A 20,984-nucleotide genomic window follows, 5' to 3' on the forward strand; every position below is an offset into this window, starting at 1 on the left:
GCCACGTTTTGTTTTTTTTTTTTTATGGGGCGTTTTGTGGGAGAGCGGTGGCGGCGGGGCTGGCTGAGCTGCTCGCCCCGCCGGGTGCCTTCGGTGACGTGCTCGAACCGTCCCCGACGCAGCCCTAATGAGAGGTCGGGGAAGGCTGGGGCTGTGCTGGCCAAATGTCACCTCCTGTGTGCTCCTGGGTGCCCAAGGGGAGGAGGCAGAGCAGACTGGGGGGGTGGCGGAGGAGGGCAGAGCGCTGGGTTAAGGCAGCAGGCAGCAGCCCCGCTGCCAGCCCTCGTTTCGGCAGCACGGAGATGGGATGTATCCTGCCCAGGCACCAGGAGCAGGTACCGGGGCGGCATCTTGCCTTGTGGCAAAGGGATTTGGGTGGTGGAAGAAAGGAGGGTGCAGGCCTGGTGTGGGGTATCGGATCCTGCATTTGGTTTTGGTGTCATCCCTGTGTCCCTATGTCCCTGCAAGGGGCACCGAGGCTCTGCAGGATGCCCGGGAGAGGAGGCAGGCAGCAGCACGGCTGTGGGGCAGCTCTGGGTAAAGCCCTGTCCCCTCCATCAGCTGGGTGCCCTTCGTGTCCCCATGCACTAAAGCTGCCCAGGGCGCACTCACCTTGGGGGTTGCGCACCCCCAAATCCCAGTAATCAGCACCTGGGGGGTTATCAGGCACCAGGAGCCCCAAAGTCAGGTTCCTGTTTCTGCATCCTCAGAGGAGCTTTTCGGTTCTGCGCTCTCCCCCATCCTGCCGCAACTCCTAGGTTAAAGGAACCCTACAAAGCGCCGCACCCCGGTGCCTGCGCAGCCACCGCGGAGACCCAGGGGTGGTGCTGGGCCACCGAAGCTGTGCCTCAGCCTCGCCAGCACTCCCTAATTCCTTCCTGTGGGTTATCAGCCTGAGCTGTCAGCGCGGAGGAAAGTGCTGGTCTGCAGCCTCGTACCCTGAGCCAAGCACGTGGCCCCGGGTTCCCAAATCCGGGCGCCCCCCCAGGCAGAGCATCGCAGCCGCCCTCCTCCTTCCCCCGCCGGCTGCTCCTGGGCCATGCTGGGGCTGCTGGGTCCTGCTGGGTGCTGGCCTGTGCCACGTCCCCCGGGGCTGGCGGGTGTCGGAGGGCAGGAAAACAGAGAGGAATGCGCGGCAGCAGCGTGCGGGGCTGGCGGGGCCGCTCCGTGACTCAGGCACTGCCTCAGAGGCCGGCGATGCCGGCACACCCCGATCCCCGCTTGGGTGCTGGTTTAATGTGGAAATCCCTGCCTACCACCGGGGGGACCCCCACCGGGGTGACCCCCCTTTGGGGACAGGGCACCAGGGATGGGGCAGCATAGTGCCATCCGATGCTGCGCCCTCGGTGAAGGTGCTGAGGGCAGGAAGGTGGGCGCATGGCCCCATACGGTGCTGCACCCCATGGTGCTCCCCACGCTGCACCCCGTGCACGTGGGGGTCGGTGTCGGCGTGCCCATCTTCCCAGGGACCGTGATATGCAGTGCCTGGCACAGCGGGGTGGGCGGGATGCTGCTGGTGGCTCCTGGGAGGGCTTTAGGGCCGTTTTGTGGGGTGCAGTCAGGAACGCTCCTCCTGGAACGAGCACAAACCCTAGTGACAACTTGCCTTCGAGCAGTGTGGATTTTTGCGGTCTCGCCCGACCCTCTCCATCCCCCTGGCTTTCACAAAGCACCCGAGAAGGTCGGGTCCCTCCAGCCCTCCTCGTTTCCCCCTCCCAGCCCCTTTCCTTTACATGTGGCTGCAGCAGTGACGTCCCAGCACCTTCCCCTTATCCCTCCACACCCTAAAAGCTGCACGCACGGGGCAGGGGCTGGCAGCGGGGTGGTGGCAGTGCCAGGCAGTGGGACGAGGGACACGGAGTCACCCCGGTCCATCGGCCCTGCTCCGGCACCCTGCAGCCGTAGCTCCAGACTGCAAAATGGAGCCCGGCCCCGCAGCGTGCCCAGGATGAGGTGACCCCGGGGGGGGGTGTCGTGACCCCCCCCCCATGGCAGGGAGGGCAGCCCCCAGCCCATGGTTTACACCCGGAGCTGTTCCGGCTCCTTTCCCTACTCTTTGTGTTTAGAAAGCAGCAAAAGGTGGTGGTGTTAAAAAAAAATAAATCAGCTTTCAAAATGTCCCCCCGGGTCTCGCGTGCCACTCTGCAGGGGGACTGGTCCCCGCGGGGACGCAGCACACCCAGTTTGTCCCAGTTGGAAAGTCTTGATGCTGGGAGGGGAGAGCCCCAAGGCCCGGCTCGCTCCGGGGGCTGCTTCCACGTAGGGAAACTGAGGCACGGGGGGGTCGGGGGGGGGGCTCTCCGGGTGCCGTGTGTGTGCCCGCTGCCAGGCGCTTGGGACCCCCCTGGCTCCGCAGCCGGGCCGCGGGGCGGGGGCACCTCCCCAACCCCAGCCCCAAAACTTTCTTCCCACCGCTTTCCCACCCCTCTCCCCCCCCGGGCCGAAAAAAACCTGGCCGGAGGCTGGCCCCGGGGGCCCGGCAGCCTCTGCCTGCCCTGCGCCTCTCCCCTCCCCGGCTCCAGCCCCCAAAGAAACTTTTCCTCCCCCTCCTCTTCCTCCTTCTCCTCCTCCTCCTCCTCCTGCACGGAGCTGCTCGGCGGACGCGGGTGGTTGGTTGGTTGTTCTCGCGGCTTTTTTTTTTTTTTAAGGAATCGGGGAAGCAAACAAACAGAAAAAAAACAACAAAAAAAATTTTTTTCAAAAAAAAAGCCCCCAGCGCTTCGGGAGGGTCCCGTGCGCGCAGCCGGGAGCGCAAAGGGATGCGCGGGGGGCGCAGCGCGGTGCGGGGCTGAGCCGCTGCCCCCCGGGGGGGGGCCCAGGTGAGAGGGGGCCGGGGGCTGGGGGGGGGACGGCCGGGGGGGGCCGTGCATGAGCCGAGTGTCCCGAGCAGCGCCCGGCCCCTCTCCGATGTCCCAGGCCAGCAGCCACCGGCAGAGCCGCCCGGAGCCCCGCCGCGCAGAGCCGCCCCCGGCAGGTATTGGGGGGGGGGGGGGGGGAGAAAGGAGGAGTGGGGGGGGGGCGTCTGGGTGCATGGGGGGGGGGTCTGGGGGGAGAGTGGGGGTGTAGGGGGAGTGGGGAGTGTGTGGGGGGGTGGTTGGGGGTGTTAGGACGCATGGTTGGGGGTGTCGGGGTGCACGGTTTGGGGGGGGTGGGGGGGGGCTGTGTGTGTGTGTGTGTGGCTGGGGGTGTCAGGGTGCGCAGTTGGGGGTGTCTGGGGGGGTGTGGGGGTGTAGGGGGAGTGTGGGGGGGTGTTTGGGGGTGTTACGACGCATGGCTGGGGGTGTTGGGGTGCATGGCTGGGGGTGTCTGGGGGGGGAGTGTGTGTGTGCCCGGTTTGGGGTGTCTGGGGGGGGAGTGTGTCTGTTTGTGTGTGGCTGGAGGCGTCCGGGTACACGGCTGGGGGGGTCTGTGGGGGGGGTGTGCACAGCTCTGGGGTGTGCAGGAGTGTGTGCGCGTGGTTAGGGGTGTCAGGGGGCTGGGGGCTGGGCTGGGGTGATGCGGGGAGCTGCAGGGCTTGGAGGGGGTGGACGGCTGGGGGGGTGCCTGGCTTTTGGGGGGGGGGTATGGTGGAGTGTGAGAGTGTGTGCGTGTGGTCTGGGGGGGGGGGGTCTGGCGAAGCGCGTGCGTGGTCTGGGGGGGGGCTGTGGTGGAAAGTGTGTGCGTGGCCGGGGCGTGCGTGGTCTGGGGGGGCGCATGCCTGGGAGTGTGCGCGTGTGCAGGGCTCTGTGCGTGCAAGTGTGTGGCTGTGCGCGTACGTGTCCGTGTGTCGGTGCGTGTGTCCGTGTGGCTGTCTGTGCATGCGTGTGCACACATATGTGTGCACACAACCGGGGGGGGGCCGTGGACCCCCTCCAGGAGGGCCCGCGCGTGTGTGCGCGCGTGCACGGCCGCGTGCGTGTCCCCGCTCCTGCCTGCGTGCGTGTGTGCACGCCTGGCTCGGTGTGAGCACAGCTGATGCAGGCGAGCCCCGGGGGAGCTCGCAGCACAAACTTCGCAGCGGTTCCTGTAACTTTGCCAAGTGCACGGCACAGCCTGGGCCCGGCTGGGGCCGGCGCAAGCCGAAGGGGTTAAAAATGTGCTGGGGGGATCGGGAGGGGGAGATGCAAGGGGCTGGGGCTGCGGTGCAGCCCCGATGGCAGCACCCCGAGAGGGGTTGGGGGTGCTGGGCCCCTTCCCCAGCCCACAGCAGCGCCCTGGGGTCCCTTGGGCAAAAGGAGGCAGCGGGGCAGGATTGGGCCGTGGAGAAGTGGATGGAAGAGTTTTGGGAGTGGAGAAGTGGATGGAAGGGTTTGGGGGATGGTGGCTTTTCCTGTGGGGCAAATCTGAGCCCTTTGAGATGCTGGGGAGGCGTGGTGGCACTGTTGGGGCTGAGGTCCTGTGCTGGTGACCCGTGGTGCCCGGTCCCTGCCTGGGGCTCACGTGCAAACCCATGCTGAAAGCCCAAACGGCGAGAGAAAAAAGCCAGAGCAGGAACGTGACGGCACGGGGTGAAACTCCCTGCCACACGCTGTCCGAGCAGACACAAAAGGGGCCAAATCCTGCCCGGGACGGGCTCTGCACGTGCTCCAAAAGCAGCCGCAGTGCTGGGTGCTGAGCAGCAGGAGCTGGGTGCTGTGACACCGGGCGCGGGGACGCGCCGAGCCCCAGCGAGCGCCGCTGGATCGCTCCCCTTGGCTTTGGCCCGCGTCGCGGCCGGGCCCACATTTTGGAGCACACATCCTCTTGGTCTCTTCCCCCCGCGTTTCCAGCTGGACGCCGCCGGCTCCGCTTCCCGGCTGAGCTCCTCACGCTGCTTCGTGCTGCCGGGGCTGAGGCGAAGCGGCCGCGGGGGCTGCCCCGTGCTGGTGGCCCCCAGCATCCCCCGGACTCCTCCAGGTGGGAAATGGGGAAGCGATCGTGCCCCAACCTCGTGCAAAAAGGTTTTTCACGTGCCCTCGCCAGGGGTTAAGAGGAGCGCTGTGCACTCGGCGCTGTGAGATCGAGCGTGCTTTTAAAAAGTGGTTTAGAAATTGATCGGGTTTGGGGAGCTCGGGGGGGCTGGGTGGGCAGGAGCTGGGCCATGAGCCCTCGCTGGGCAGCGTCTGGGAGCCTGGGGGCACCCATGGGTGCCCGACCTGGTGCACCCCGGTGGTGGGGTGTCACCTCCGCCCCAAACCAGCACCCAAGCCACCCTCCTCCTCCCCAGCTCCTCTCAGAAAGGAAATCTGAGCAGAGTTGCTCCAAGGTTGCTTCCTTTAGACCCTCCCCAAAGCCGGGGCGTGCAGAGAGGGTCTCCGGGACACCCCCATTTCCACCCCCCCAGACTCCAGGGACCCAGTCCCACACCGAGAGAACTTCTGCATCCTGCCTCACCCGGCGGGAGGGCTCCAGAGAGCAGCTTCCCTGGTGCATGGCGTGAGCTTGGGCTTTTTGCTCGCACCATTTTTTTTAATTAATTATTTATTTTTGAAGAATGAATGGACACGGGCCGTTTTGTGCTCGGTGCTGGCTTGGCCTCTTGACGCTGCAGTGCAGAGGCGTTATCTCTTGGGCACTTTCCAGGGGCTCTGTCACGCAGCGTGGAGCCTGGGAATTTTTGCTCGTCTTCCTTTGCGAATTGGACCCGAAAATTTGGTGACACCATGCCTGGAAAATAAACGGGGAAACCGAGGTGCTAGAGCGGTTTGGGCGAAGCCAGAGTGATGTGGGCAGGGCTGGGATGGCATCGCCGTGCTCCGTCTCATTTCCCAGCCTGAGATGAAGTTCTGCTCCTGGATTTTATTCCTTGGCATGGCTGCGGATGGGCCCCATGCCACCGCAGCCTCCTCCTGCCCAGGGGATCGGGCACGCAGCAACCCCGGCCCTCGAAATAGCTGCAGGGAGTTTGCGGAGGAGCCTCAGAGAGAAGAGGCAATTGTCTGCTTACGTGAAGTATGTGGGGTGTAATTATTTTCCGGAGGAATTAGCAGAAAACAGGAGAAACCAGCACCCCTTTGGCTGACGGGACTGCTTTTGTGCTTCCTTCCCTTAGTGAGGAGGAAGAAGAGGGGGGGACGGGGGTAGGTGAGCGGGGCTGTCCTTAGGGGAGCAAACAGATGTGAGGATGCCGGACCCAAATCCGCCTCCAGGAGGAACGGCTTGCCCTGCAGGCTGCCTCTCCTCCCTCCCACCACCCTTCCCAGTGGGACAAACTCAGTGTGGGGCCACCGCCGCGTCCCCCCCACCGTGCCCACGTCCGGGCTCAGCCGCAGGCGCCGGCAGCTCTGCGCCTCGTTGCTCGCACACAGGCACTTCTCATTGGCTTCTTTTTTTTTTTTTTTTCTGCTGGTTTTGTTTTTTAATTCTTTCTGCCTGTTCCCGAGGAGTTTGCCCCGAGGTGGAACATGAGGCCGAGCCCCGAACAAGGCAGCTTTCACGGCAGCAAGGCTCCGCTCGGTGAGCCCAGGGTGCTGGGTGCTGCCCCTGGGTGCTGCCCCTGGGTGCTGCCCCTGGGTGCTGTCCCGAGCCCCCAACCAGGCGGGAGCTGGGGCTCGGACCTGCACAGAGAGGTGGGAGAAACAAAGGCACCCCGCTCCGAGGTCAATATAAAAGGTTTTTATTAATCCTAGCACTGATTTAAATGAAACTCGTTGCAGATCTGTGCACAGCAAGTGCAAAGGAGAAAAAAGGGGGGGAAAAAAAGCCCCCGAAGATTTTTTTTTTAAATCCTAGATTCATTTTTTTCACCCAAAGATTCATTTCTGTTTTCTTTTATAGTTACTCGTCTGCTCATGAAAATATTCGATTTTTTTCCCTTTCTTTAAACAGAAAAAAAAACTTAAAAAAAAAAAAGAAAAAGAGCCAAGAATCAGATTTCTGGCTTTTTTCAAATGTTTCTCGTTTAGAGCAAAACAAAGCAGACCCTTTGGGGCTGTGCCGCTTGCCACCCGAGCGTCCCGTTCCTGCTCCAGCCCCTAATTAAATTTCCTTGGAAAGCGCTCGCCCGAGCCTGTTAGCTGAAGAAACCTCAACTTTCCTCTGGGCATTTTCTGTGATTTTCCTGATTTTTTTCCCAGAACTCTGCCTTGCTCGTGCCATATCTCCTGGTGCGGGCAGCGGCACCCAGGGTGCTGGGGTTGGGGTGGGAGAGGCTCCTCCGCATGGAGCCACCTCGGTCCTCCCCGCGTGCGCTGGGCACTGCGCTGCCCGCTCAGGCTGTGCTGGTGGAAATGAGTTGTTGGGTGTCAGCAGAAATGGGGTAATGTGAGTTTTTTTTGCCCCAAATCTCCATCCTGAGGCTTTCCTCGGCCACCACAGCCGCATGCTTGCAGGCGTTGTGCAAATGTCCAGCTCTGCTTCATCTTCAGCCAGGCTTTGGCAGCGTCCTCCTGGCTTGAACCTCGTGTGGTTGACTTTGGGGACGGTCACCCCCTCGCTCCGGTGGCATCCTGCTGGGACGAGTGTCCTGCTCTGTGATGGGACACATCAGGGAGCGTGCAGCAGCTTCTGGACGTGCTTTCAGCCCCGTCCTCTTTTCCCTTGGGTCACTCCCCACGAGCACAGGAGGCTCCTGGCTGCGGCGCCGGCTCCTTCCCCGGTGCGGGATGCGGCGCACGGGGCGGGACGGGATGGGAAGAGACGGGACGGGACGGGAAGGGACAGGACGGGACGGCACCCGCCCGGTTCGGCCACTTTCAGTGCCAGGGTTGGGCTGCTGGGGCGGCGTGTTCTCCCAAAGGGCCGCCTCGCGAGGAGCGGGTCGGCTCGCCGGCTCCAGGACCTATTAATTACTCGCTCCACCCAAATGGCTCATTGATGGACGGCCTTGCCGAGCAGGCAAGCTGCTGTCCCACGTGCCGTGCCCCGACCTCTGCAGAAGAGCTTGTTCTCACCTCGCTGCAGCTCCTTCAAAGCTGCTTTGGTGTCTGTGCTTAGGAAAAGCCCCAACCTTGCAAGCACGCAGCCTGGCGCAAGGGTTGCGCACCACGACCGCAAGGTTTTGGGCTCCGTCACCGCACGGTGTGGCCTTAGGCAAATCCCTTCTGCCTCAGCTTCCCCGTTGAGCCAAGAAGCATTAAGTCCATTTCATGGTGCCTTAGAGCTGTGGCTGTGCTAAAATGAGGTTCATCAAGACTGGGGAACGTGTGATGGGCACGGGCTTAAAACTGTAGGCTGGGTAGATCTCCAGATGAAAGGTGCTGCATAAGTGCAAATTATTATTCTTGTTAATAATGATGTCCACCAGCTCACATTTATCTGCTCTTCAATTAACTTTTTTTTTAAGGACTCTTAGCAGGTTAGAAAGACACAAATTTTCCCTGGCAGAACCTGTGCTGGTTTGACCCCGTAAGGTTATGCAATTACTGTACTGGCATGGTCCTTAATTAGACTCTCCATAATTTTCCCCGGCACAGCGGTGTGGCTCGCTGCTCTGTAATTCCCAGAATCTCCTTGGATCTGATAGGCGTCGCCTTCGCTGCTTTCCAGGCTTCAGGGATAATTGCTTGCTCTTAGGGACACTTCTCACGTCGCAGGACCTCCTCCCCATCCTGTAAGGCTTCAAAGTCCCCGTGGCCAGCTCGGTGAGGGAGCACCGAGCCACCACGGTGCTCCTTGGTGTCCGTGAAAGCTGACTTGATCCCAGACTGGATTCTTCACCCTTTGTTGTTCTCCATCATTTTTCTCCACTCCTAGACCCCACAACATGTTTGGGATGCGACACAATGCTCTTTGGTTTCCGTAGGCAGAGCTTGGAGCAGTTTGGGGCAGGAACCTAATCCTGCTGGGTCCGTGGGTGTCCTTGGCAAGCCAAGTTCTTCCAGTTTAGTCTGAGGGCTTTGGGGCTTGGAGACTGCTTCTTCCCTTGGATCTGCAGCACCTGAGGGTCTTGAATGCCACCTTTATATATGTTAAATATATTCTTGAGGCATATTTCCCCATTGTTGCTCGCAGTGACTGATGCTTCTTGCAGTGATTTATTTCTCACCCTCCCTGAGCTCCCTTCTTGCAGATATCCGGGCAGGTTGGTGGCGTGATGCAGCTCCAAGTCGTGCTCTTCCTCTCGTTGGGAGACAAGGGGTCACTCCTTCCCCACCATCACCAGGAGATTTGGGGCAGGAACAGGTCCTCCAGGAGGGTTTTGAGGTGGTCGGTGCCTCCTTGGCAGGAGCCATTTGGGTCGACGAGGCCCTTTGAGTGATGGCTTTGTAGGGACAGCCAGGCCCAGGCTCTGTGCCCCAAACCCACAGTAGGGTTTTGTGGCTGGAGGAGAGGTTTGGTGGTGTGCCTTCAGCCCAGGTCAGATGCTGCTGAGCCTGGTCCTGGCCACGAGTAGGACTTGTGGGGTTTTGTCCCTGCTCCTGCCCAGGTGCTGGACCCTGCCCTGTGCCAGGAGGACGGACGGGATGGATGCTGCTCCTGCCCATCTGGCCAGCCCGAAATTCCTCTCTTCCTACCCACCCAATGGCTATAAATAACAAATAATAACATCTCCCAGGCTGGCAAGCTATTTGGGGTTTTGCGGGTTTTTCTGCTTTGTTTTGCTTTTTGCATTTAGGAAGTAACTTTTCATAGAAACCAATATTTTTTTTCTGACCGGATTCCTCATTGTCCCAGGACCGAAATGTTTTTACAGAGCATGGCCCAGGTGAGCCAAGAGGCATGGGGGGCCTGCGGGGGGCTGAAGCTGGGAGCTGAGCTCTGCTGGATGCGGCCGGGGCTTGCTCAGGAGCATCGCGACTTCTGGGCCTTTCCCCCCCCCGCCCTCCTTTTCCTTTCCCTGAATATCTTTGAATGCGAAATGCTGTAGTGCATTAATTTCAGACTGAATGTAAATAAGCCATTTGGACTTCTCCCATTTGAGCAAACTTTGAAACCAGGATTTTGCTTTCCTCTCCTCCAGCCTGGCTCTTGGGATTGGAAGGATTTGCTTCAGTGCTGTTTCTTCTACACTTGAAACCACTTAATCAAGCTCTAAAATATCCCTCGAATAGGTCAGACAGGCACCTGATTGGGGCAGGCAGCGTGTAAGGGAAAACCAAGAGAGATTACGCGCTCGTTTTATCTGCATAAAACAGATTAGAAAGCTCCCAAACTAAATATTGCTGCAAAGTAGCGTGTTGTTAATGGCAAAGGCCTCGCTAGACCATCTTTGTTTGTGTCTCCGTCCAACTCCATCTCTTCCCTGCCCTGGGACGTTAAAGGGAGAGGAGACGCGAGGCTCCTGAGATCCTCCACGTCAGCCAGAGCTGTGACCCACAGCGCCAGCTTTGGATGCTCCTCAGGTCCCAGAGAGCTCAGATGTGGCTCCAGATGTGTCCGAGACCCTCTCCTGCCACCAAATTTCTCCCTCTGCAGCCGAAGGCACCGCTCGGATGGCAGGAGAACGGCTCATCCCTAGCGCTCGGCTACAGCTGAGAAAACCCGAGGGGGAGCCATGGGAAAGCCTGGGAGGATTTAACCCAAAAACGCTGCTCCGGCGTCGCCTCTTCCCACATCCTCCGTGCCGGCCAGCTGGGGGGCTCAGCACCACGGGGACGAAGGAAAGCCACCCGTGGGACGCCCGCGGTCACCCCGGGCGCAGCGGGGGCCGTGCCGGCGGCGGCGTGGTTCCTGTTTGTGCTGCCGGAGCCAGCCCCGGCCGGTGCTGCCGGGCGGCTGCTGACACGCTGCCATTTCCTCCTGGTTGTGGCCAGGGATTTTGCAGATGGGTCAGCTCCGTCCCGAGAGCTCGTCGGGAACGAAGCACGCCTCCAAGACACGCGTGCGCTCGCCCCTAGCCAGCACGAAGGTGCTACACGGGGTCCGTCCTGACACCAGTTTCCCCCCAGTCCCAAAATGCTCATTTTGTGCCTTTTGCTTTGCAAAAGTGTTGGGAGATATTCAGTGAAAGGCAAGGAGGGCTCACAGGTCTCTTACATCCATCAGCTCTTTCCCCTTCTCTCTCTTTTCTTCTCAAGTCCTAGGCTGTTTGGTGGGCACCGGAGCTCAGCGGTTTCTTGGGGCTTTTGCAGAGGGTGGGTTGGGACTTCGCAGATGGGGAGAACGGTGAGGAGACCTGACCGAGTGCCTCTGCTGGGCTTGGCACCAGGAGGCAAAGGAGATGAGGGCCACATCCGTCGGCTTCCCTAACTCCTTGTACCTGACGGCAGTGCCATGCTTTACTGAAGCCCGACCTGGTATTTTAAATGCCGTGTTCTCTCTGCTCTCCTAAAGCACCTGGGGCGATCTCCCCGTGTCACCTTCGTTTCTCCCCTGGATTTTCCAAAAGACTTCCTCGTGCTCCTCACCCCGTGGACTGAGGCAGCGAGGCTGCGTAGGGACCGGACCGGCTTACCCAAATTTCTCTCCCGTCTATTTCTGTCCCTCTCCTGGCCAGCTCGTTCCAGTGGGAGTTAATTTAATTGCCAGCTTCCTCCCTCCTTCGCTGTGGTCGCGTGTGAGACTTCTGGTTGTGCAGGGTAATTACACGGGGGGAAGCATTGCCTGCAGAAAGCCCTGCCCGGAGCGGACACAGCGATGCTCAGCACCTCGAGCCCCTTCCCGGGGACCTTTTGGAGCCGTGCCCTCCATCCACGGCTCCAGATCACACATCTCTGGCTCCGTCTGGAGCTGCCCAGATATCGGGGCGTTCGCGTCTGGCGTTAACAGGCGTGAGATCAGGCGTGGGCCAAACCCTGCAGGGCTGACTCAGGCCGGTCCAGGTCGGGGCATGACAGAGGACTCGGATGCAGCAACGGGTGGTTATTATTCACCTTCACACCACGCCTATGCACAAACACCTGGGGCTAGAGGACAGCCTGCTCCCTTCCCTCACCCTGGGCTTTCACAGGGGCATGGGAACGTGTTTCTTTCTGGGGCTTGCCTGCTCCCACTCCGTTCGGGTTTGGGAGGCAATGTTTCTGTGCAAAATTCAGCTGGAGCTGCTGGATTTCCCTCGTCTGAGCACCAAAATCGCCACGCCGGTGGGAATGGTTGCAGGAGAGCCGTGCTCAGGGCTCTGTAGTTTTTCTCAGCAAAAAATTCTCTCTTCCACCAGGTGACTTTCGGGCCAGGGAGCAATTCTGTGCTGGAATTCTGGAAGGCGGTTTGTAAAACAAAAACCCAAGGCAGGTCATTTCTTTCCTGCCAAGTCGCATCAGTCTGTTCCGTGAGGGCACTTTGTCTTAGGGTGGAAACCATAAACTGAGCTGGAGCGGCGTGCTGGGCAGGGCGGTGCTGTGGGGAAACCGAGGCAGGGGGACGCACGCATGGGGCTGGGCGAGCGTCGCTGCCAGCTCCTTGCAGCCCCTCTGCGACAACCCCGGGCTCCTGCCCCCCCCGGGCTGCGGGTGGTGCCCCCACCTCCCTTGTAGGGCCTCTTGTTATAGTCCCTATAATTATACGTGTGCGGTCTGCTCGCCTTCCTGCCCAGCTCCTGCCTGCAGGAATATTTTGCTCATTATATTGAGCATCACGAAGCGGCTGAGCTCTCCCTCTTCCCCCCCCCAACTCTTGCCTGCCTGCATGTAGGGCCTCTTGTTATAGCCGGGGAAATGACGGGTGTTTGGTCTCCCTCCCTTCGCCCAAGCTATAATTTAGTTTTATAAAAAGTGCAGTCCTGCCCCTGTGGTGCAAGCGGCTGCTATTCCTGGGCTGGGGAGGAGGAGGGGGCTTGGGGGGCTGGGGGCTCAGCGCCGAGCCCTGTGCAGCCCCCCTGGGCACGCTGCTCTGGGGTGCACACCCCGTTCCTCCAGGTCTCTGCAAGGGGATGTGTGATGCTGGGGTTTGTCCCCACAAGGCTGCTGGGGTTAAATCCACTGGTTTGGGGTCTTGCTTGCCACAGCTGAGGCAGTCCCTGGGGGCTGCTCCTGTCCCAGAGAAGCGGGATGTGACGGGGGGTGGCAGCCAGCTCCCCGTGGGGAAGAAAGTGCCCTTTTCTTGGGAATGGGGTGAAAACAGCTGGAGAGGCTGCGTGTAACCAGCTCCTCTCTTTTTGGAGAAGGAATCTGCGACTTTGGGGAGGGTGCTCGCACACCGCTGGGTGCAGCAGGGTGAGCGGCTGCAGAGCCGCACAGCCCCAACACCCCCCCAAATCCTTCGCGGCGGTCCCTCTGTTCCCCCAGCCGTGTACTGGGGTGTGACGGGGACAGATGGCTTTGGTTTATGCCCGAAAATACAACCCCCGGCGTGGTCCGGCACAGTGGGCGTGATGGCAGGGGGATGCATCCTGGTGGCACCCCGAGGCGCTCGGCTCCAACCCCGTTTCTCTTGCAGAGGCGGGCGAGACCTCGCGCCCTTCGCCAGCGGCCCCCTCGGCGGAGCCCCGGCCGCCCGCCCGCCCCGCGGCCCCCAGGCACGAGAAGTGCCCAGAAGACGACGACGAGCCCCCCAAAGCGCTGACGAACGGCACGGCGCCGGCCAGGCCCGAGCTCACGGGCGCTCCCGAAGCTGTGACATGTGAGTGCTCCCTCCAAGGCGCTCCCCGGCAGGGCTCGGCCCGTTAATGAGCGATGGAGCTGATTAACGAGGCGGGCAGCGGCGGTGGGAAGCTGGCTCCTCCTCGCTCTGTTCTTCCCCACATCAAAGCGAAAGGCTGGGGCTGAGCGTGAGTCACCGGGAGCTGGGGAAAGCCGAGGGCGGCAGCCAGCAGCCCCTGGTTTTGGGGGAGAAATTCGGGCTGAGGGGAGGTGTGGGGCGCGCTGGGTTAACAGCAGGGCTGGGGGCCCTCGCTCTGGGTCCCGTTATGGGGCTGGGAGAGCAGAGCTGGCCGAGGGGGGAGGCTGGGGGCCAGCCCCTCCTGCAGCCACGCCATCCATCCCTTCCCTGGCTCCCAGCCTGGATGCTGGGACTTTGCTCCCAGGCTGCCCCTTACGCACGCGGCCGTTCCCCGTTCGCTGGACGCGAGCGCACAGCTTTCCCTTGCAAGCGGCGGAAAGCGCCTGGGTGCTTCCCTGTGGGGCAAGAGGACAGGGCGGGAAGGGGGCGAGCAGAAGGTGGGAAGGGGGCGAGCAGAAAATGGGAAGGGGGCCACAAACTTCGCCGAGCGGGCAGAAGGAGGTGGGGGAAACGGCACACCGCGGGCGCTCCTGCCGGCGGCGTACGTGGAGCGAGGCGAGCGCACGTTTCCTCAGCCCCAGCTCGAGCCCTTGCAAGCATCTGGGAGCTGGGCCGGCTGCCCACAGACATTCTGCACCTCTGAGTCACGCCGCAGCCGCTGCGCCCCGCGTGGCGCGGCCCCGCGCAGCCCCCTCCCCACACCGCAGGCCCCGGGGCCGGCAGGAGCGCAGGCACCCAGGGGCGTGGGGGTGCAGGGAACCCGCCCCCCCCCCCCCCCCCCCCCCCCCCCCCCCCCCCCCATGTCCTCCCCAGGAGGTTCAGCTCCCCGCATCACGCCGGCAGCCCTCGCTTTGCAGCCTGCTCGGGTGCAGTGGGAGGGCTGGGGCTGTCATTGATGGGGCTGTCGTCGTTTTTTGGAGGGCAGATTTCCCCGTCGGAGCTGTGCCAGGCGGTCCAAGCCCTGCTGGTGGCAAGGGACCGGGACCTCCGGCAGAGCCGGGTGGCAGCTGGGTGAGGATGGCTGCGGGTCATCCATCCACCCACCAAGCCCCAGGGATCCTCCAGGGAGTCCAAGCCGAGCCGGTGGTGTGAACATGTGGGGCCACTGCCACCCCAAGGAGCGTCCCCATGCTGTGAAACACAAATTTTCACCCTTCCAGGAGGGTTTTGGTCAAGCACAGGCAGGATCTGTCCCATGGGCTGCTCCTCCCGGCCGTGCCTCCAACTTACAGAGCATCACACATCGCTCCTGGTGGCCCCAGGTTGAAGATGTCAGAAGAGCTTTCTGAGCTGTCGGCCCCCCTGAGAAATGGGAGCTCTTTTTCCTGGCTTGGAGGGGGGGAGGATGGCTGGCTGGCCCTCGCTGCTGCTCGCTGGAGCCGGAGCGTGATTTTGATTTACAAACAGTTTAATCTGAGGAATGCAGCGAAATGGAGAACGCCAAACCCAGCGCACTCCGTGCTGCTGTAAGCCCTGCTGCTTCTCAAAAAAAATAATATATATATCTCATAAAATAAAGAACAGCAGGCAAATCTGCGGGCTAGTGAGTGGCTGCACTGGGCTCTGTGCTTGTCCCCTCCCCGTGGCTCTGGCCAGCCCCAGGTGCCACCGTCCCCACCAGCGCTGTGTGCGATGGCACCTCGGGGAGTGCTCCTGCTCCCCTTGGAAACCAAAGGGATCCACCTGGGATCCCTCAGGAGGTTTTGGGGAGAAACATCCCATTTTATCCAAGGTCCGTTTACCCTTTCTCCTTTCTCCCCTTCTCCCACCCCTCCTGCTTCCAGCCCTATCTTCCAGCTCAGCTCTGCCTATTCTCAGCTCCCTCCCCAGCGCGTTTTGTGCAGTTTTCACCCAAACTCCCGGTAAACTTCCCTCCGTGGTCTGAGCCCAGCTTCCATTTTGGAAGGGGCAGGAGCACACGCCTGTGGTTTTTGAGCCTCCATCTATTTTTGCCGGCACGGACAGAGGTGGTGGGGCTGCGTGTGGGGGGCTCGGCCATGCCCCCTCCTCCCATGGGACCCCCGTGGCCACGGTTTGCAGAAAGCAGCTACTGTTCCCCGGCGGCCAGAGGTGCCTTTGCCCTCGAGCCTCTGGGCTGAATCATCCCTTGTTTACTGGCGCGGGAGAGGAAAAAATCAAAGTTTGGCAAAAGCAGGGGGTGATTTGTGCCTTCGAGTGGAGCTCCTGCGCCGGCAGGCGAGCGCTCAAGCCCCCTCCCTTGGGCTGCGTGTCCGCGGGGGGGACACGGCACCGGGCAGGAGCAGGGGCCGGCGTGCGAGGGCTGGAGGCAGAGGCAGCCGGAGCAGATTTTTCTTCCCTCCTCCAGCAGGGAAGTTCAGCCAGAGGCTGGGGAGCCCATTCATTAGGCGGCCGTGGTGCTGAGCTCTCCAGCTTTGCCTTATCTGGCTGCCCGGAGAGCGGTGGGGACGGCCACGGGCAGCACGTGGGCTGTGCCGCGGGATGGCGGCTTGGCCCTCGGGTTCCTTTTGGTGGTAGCAGGGGCTGATGCTCCTCTGCTTCCCTGAGCTTCCCTGCTTGGCACGAGGGGAGCGTGTCCCTCCGTGCTGCCGGTCACCCCCCGGGTGGCTCCATCCCTCCTGCCTGCGCTGGCGATGCCGGGACCCTGGGGACCTCCTCCCCAAGTCCTCTGCTGAGTTTTGGCAGCTGCACCACGTCCTACACGCCAAGCCTTTATTTCTTGCTCTGTTTTTTCATCCCTCCCTCCCTTTCTTTCTCCGGTTCTCCCTCCTTCCCTCCAGCCAGCGTCTCCTTTTCCCTCTCCCTCCTCTCGGACCGCTCTCCTGCCAGCATCGCTTCCTCCCTGCCACGGGGCCGCACCGTGCCCAGCTGGGGACCAGGTCCCAGTGTAGTGGCAGGGGACAGGGACCAGGACCACATTTTTCCCCCATCACAGTGCTGCAGGGGCAGCAGGACCGATGCTAACATGCTGTTCTCCCCACCAGGCCAGCCCCAGGTGCGAGCAGCCCCTCAGCCCCCCGGCCCCTGCACCCACCTGCTGCAGAACGGGGCCGGGCGAGGGCCGGATCCAGGCGGTGCCCTCGGGGACGCGGGGAACGGGGTCTTCCGCCCCCTGCCCAGCTCGCAGAAGCCTCACCGTAAGCTGCAGTCCCACCACTCCATCAACAGCCAGAGCAGCAAGAAGAGCAAGGGCAGCTCCAAGTCGGCTTCATCCCACATCCCTATCGAGGCGCAAGAAGGTACCGGCTCTCCCCGGGGGGGCCCTTCCCAGAGGGTCTCCTCCAGCCCCGCATCCCTTGGGGTCTCTCATGTAGCACCCTTCCAGCTCACCAGGTCCCCAGATCTCAGCCCTGCTCCCCTCCTGGGACCCTCCTGCATCTGCACCTCTCCCTGCCCCAGGGTTGGTGCCGACCAGGTCATTTCACATCCTCTAAAATCGGTCTCCTTTGGGGTCCAGGCTTGTCCCAGGCAGCAGAACCGGTGCCCAGGCACTGAGACAGGTCCCTGGAGTGGTGCTGGGCTCCCAGCCCCTTCCTGTCCCTTCCCTTAACTCCCAGGGGAGAATTTCCATCCTCCGGGGGCTGAGCGTCTGCTCGCCAAGGGCTGCCCCAGCCCAGCTTGGGGTGTCAGCACCTCCTTGCCCTGTTCCCCTGCAGACTGCTGCGTCCACTGCATCCTCTCCTGCCTCTTCTGCGAGTTCCTGACCCTCTGCAACATCGTGCTGGACTGCGCCACCTGCGGCTCCTGCACCTCCGAGGACTCCTGCATCTGCTGCTGCTGCTGCAACTCAGGAGAGTGCGCGGACTGCGACCTGCCCTGCGACATGGACTGCGGCATCATCGACGCCTGCTGCGAGTCCGCCGACTGCCTGGAGATCTGCATGGAGTGCTGCGGGCTCTGCTTCTCCTCCTGAGGGCCGGAGGCAGCAGGAGGGAGGACGACCAGGAGCGTAATTCCCCCTCCTGCAGATCCCTGAGCCCCGCCGGTGGGGAAACCCAGGCGTGAGGTGCCGCAAGACAGAGCAAAGCCTGGCGAGGGAGGCGAGCACAATTCCCCTGTTGCAAACCTCGTCCTCGGAGCCGCTGAGCCCGCTCAGACCCTGCGTGGGGAAGGGCAGACCCATAGGGCCGGAGACGGCCACACGTGCCTTTGGGCTCTACCTCTTCCCCGCGCGCCGAGGGTCGCGGGAGCACCCTGCCACCTGAGCCGAGCGCAGGAGCTCCCATCCCGCGCCCCCGCTGCCTGAGGAAGCTGCTCCAGGCACGGCGACAAGGGGGGACCTGAACCATCCTCTCCCTTGGGACCCTCCAAAACTGGGTGCAGCTCCCCAGGGGGATCCCGTGGACACCAAAACCTTCAGCCAGGCTGCGGGACTGGTGTTACGGGGACGCAGCGCCGCCCCCCCAGCACCTCTCCCGGTGCTGAGATCGGCAGCCAAGTGCAATAAACGGCCCACGGCGGGGATCCCCCTGCGGCTGAGTGCCTTCACCCCTGCCTGTTCCCCTCCTGCGGGGCCGGGGCAGCTGCGCCAAGCTGGCACCGACCCCGTGAGCATCCCTCGGTGGGTTGGTTGGTGCCAAATGACCCCCAGCTGCCATCACCCCAAGGACGGGGCTTGTGGCAGGGTGAGGGTGGAGAACACCCCCTTGGAGAGCTGGGGAGAAGGGGAGAGAGAATAAGTGTCATGGTATTATTGTTATATATATTTTTTTGGTCCCTTTTGTTACTGTAAATAAAGGTCTTTCTTCATTTCTGACCGAGGGCTGCTGCATCACGCGCTCCTCGAGGCGCTCCCGGGGGATGGCAGCTCACGGCCACGCCATGCCCCGCATCCCTGCACCGTGTTCCCTAGTCCCACCGCAGGGCATGGGGGCTCGGGCAGGGGCTGCAAGGCTTTTTGGACCCTGGGGACACGAGGTGGCTCGGTGACAGCCCTGGAGCTCTGCCCTTCACCCCTCACCTCCCGCAGTTGGACCCCCTCTGCTGCAGGGCCACAGGGTCCTTATAGGAGAAAATAAAAATGCAAAGTCGCAGCTGTGGGGCTGGGAGGGTGCAGAGTGCCCGGGGTTTGGGGGGTGCTGCGGGAGGTGGCAGCCAGCCGAATTTTGTGAGGGGGGCCCTTGTGTCACCCCCCTCCTCCCAGCCCTACCTAGGGACCACAGAGCGTGTTGTGCCGTGCCATGCCATGCCGTGCCGTGCCATGCCGTGCCGTGCCGTGCCGTGCCATGCCGTGCCGTGCCATGCTGTGCCATGCCAGTAAGAGACCTTGACTGCCCCCCCCCGGAGCCTTGCAGCCCCTCGGGGTCCCGACTGCCCCAGCGAGGCTGCTGGCTGCGCTGCGGTTGAGCAAGGAGGGAAAAATGCTTAAAAGCCGAGGCCAAATGGGTCAGTTGGTCACAGTGACACGGGCTGGTTCGGGATCTGGGCTGCCTGCCCTCCGGGGCTGCGGCTCAGCCATGAAACCTATTTTTAGTGGTGAGCGAAAGGCGGCCGGAGCCCAGCGCAGGGCAAGTGCACGGAGGGGAAGAGGACGGTGCGAGCAGCCTTCCTCCACCCCACGCACAGGGCGAGGACTCAGGGTGGCAAATAAAGCCTTGAACCCTTCCCAAAATGCAGCTGAGCCCCAGGACGAAGAACGTGGGGGGCTGCACTCCGCTGCCCGCCCCGGGACGGACGGGAGCGGGGCCCCATCGCGGAGCCGGTGGGAGCTTTGCCACAGGCTCTGGCTGCGGCTCGGCTCCAAGCCGTTTGCATCCTTGGCAAGGAGGGACGGAGGCGCCGGCCTTCCCCAGCCTGGCCTCACTCGTGGTGCTAATTAGGGAGGCTGGAGCTGGCAGGGCCGCTCTCCCCACCAGCCGCGGTAACGAGCGCTGCTGCCGGAGCCGCTTAATGGGGAACAGATTCCCCGGTGCGGGAGGGCCCCGCGGCTGGTGGTGCTGTGCACGCTTGTGTCCCAGATCCTCCCCTCCCTGTGGGGGGGGATGGCACGCACCCTATGCACCCAGTTTCCCCAGTTCCAAAAGCCCTTTTGAACTGGGAGCGGTTCCACGCTGTCCCCAAGGACCAGGTCCTCACCCACTGGAGGGGGGGAGTAGCGCCGGGCTCTGCGCGGAGCATGATGTGCTGCTGAGTGTATGTGATATTCACGCCTACAGATGTACTTTAGTGATGGCTTCCTCCAAAAAAAATGCAAATAAAACAGCACCCGGTGCCTCTGCAGGGCTACCCAAAAGCGCAGCCCAGCCCTGCCAAGTGATGCTCTGCCCCCAGGGGGCCGACCTCCTCCGCTGGCTTTACTGGGCACTGGCAGGGGCACGGCCAGATTTATTTTTTTTTTTAGGCCCTTTTTTTCCAAGCCTGGGTTTGGAAAAAACATGTGCTACCCTGGGCAGCGCTGGCTGCTCTGCTCATACCCCAGCTGCTCCTGAAAATTGGCTCAGGGGCACTGGGATGTGGCAATGACGGAGCTGAGCTGCCCGAGTGCCTGGCAAGGGCTCGGAAAGCAAAGCGCAAACCTTCCTCTGGATGCGAGCTGCTGCTGGCCGTGCACCTTGCAAAGCACCAGGGAAGGCAGGGGTTAACCCTCCTGCCTGGGAATTAATTAACAGCAGATGTGCTCAGTTTTTAACTAATTACTCTCCTGCCGGCACTTGGTTTTCACGCTTCCCTTGCAAGCTGCTGGGAGCTGGGCACCGTCACACCGTGCCCAAGCAGGTGCTGGCCCTGCAGGCTGGGCTGTGCTGGGTGCCCGGGCTCATCTGCGTCCTCTCCCCAGCCCGGCCGGGGTCCTCACCGAAGGAATTCAATGAAACAGGATAAAACTCATTAAATTATTGAGCGTCTGCAATAGCATCGCTCTGTTAAAGCTCGGTGACCGGTTCCCAAATTGACATGGGTCTGTCTGCCCAGGATGAGGACTACGTGGTGGGCATGCTGTTCATCCTATACGTGGCTGTGCTGCTGGGGTAGCCCCCTGCCCCCCTGCTCCCTGATCCCTCTGCTGATAACCCAAAGTGCCTCCCCAAAGACCTCACCCAGGGCAGGGAGAGCTGCAACACTCGTTGCCTTCAGGGCTTTCGCTTGCCTCTCTCTCTGCGGGCAATTTATTACGGCTGGGACATCGAACGTATTAATAATGGACGTTTATTGTCGAGCGTTGTCAGCGGGCAGCGCGGTGTGTAGGGGCACAGCACCCATCAGGATACGGCCGAGCCCCTCCGGCCCCATCGCTGTGGGCAGCAGGAGGATGCTTGGGGGGACGGGCGGTGTGGATGCGCCTCTGCTCCTTTGGTGGTGATTGCTTTCAGCAGCCTGGGCTATTTCTGTCTACAATCACAATCAATAAAGCAAGTGAGAGGGTTTTTATTTTTCCACTCCAAATACTTTCTTCATCCTGTTTCCTCCCTGTTCACACGGCGGACTGGGGTGCACTCCAGCAAGGAGGCCCACGGAGCCGTCTCCTCCTTCCTCCTCACCACCGGTCCCGTCCCTGCTCCCACTCCTGCTCCCAC

General features: G+C 61.9%; 1 protein-coding gene across 4 annotated transcripts; it reads left to right on the forward strand.

Moving 5' to 3' along the window:
- Positions 1-189: 189 nt before the first annotated feature.
- Positions 190-18,229, forward strand: MDFI (MyoD family inhibitor). 4 transcript variants are annotated; one of them, XM_066982981.1, is made up of 5 exons: positions 2,101-2,613; positions 2,917-2,974; positions 13,213-13,395; positions 16,458-16,712; positions 17,130-18,229. In XM_066982981.1, exons 1-5 carry the CDS (start codon positions 2,116-2,118, stop codon positions 17,384-17,386), a joined length of 1,251 nt encoding a protein of 416 aa, XP_066839082.1. In that variant the 5' UTR covers positions 2,101-2,115; the 3' UTR covers positions 17,387-18,229. The 4 variants fall into 4 exon arrangements, with proteins under 4 accessions (XP_047926902.2, XP_066839082.1, XP_066839083.1 ...); XM_048070945.2 differs by lacking the exons at positions 2,101-2,613; positions 2,917-2,974 and adding an exon at positions 190-335; XM_066982982.1 differs by lacking the exon at positions 13,213-13,395.
- Positions 18,230-20,984: the final 2,755 nt, after the last annotated feature.

The sequence above is a fragment of the Anser cygnoides genome, chromosome 25 (assembly GCF_040182565.1).
Source record: "Anser cygnoides isolate HZ-2024a breed goose chromosome 25, Taihu_goose_T2T_genome, whole genome shotgun sequence".
In the NCBI taxonomy this organism is placed as follows: domain Eukaryota; kingdom Metazoa; phylum Chordata; class Aves; order Anseriformes; family Anatidae; genus Anser; species Anser cygnoides.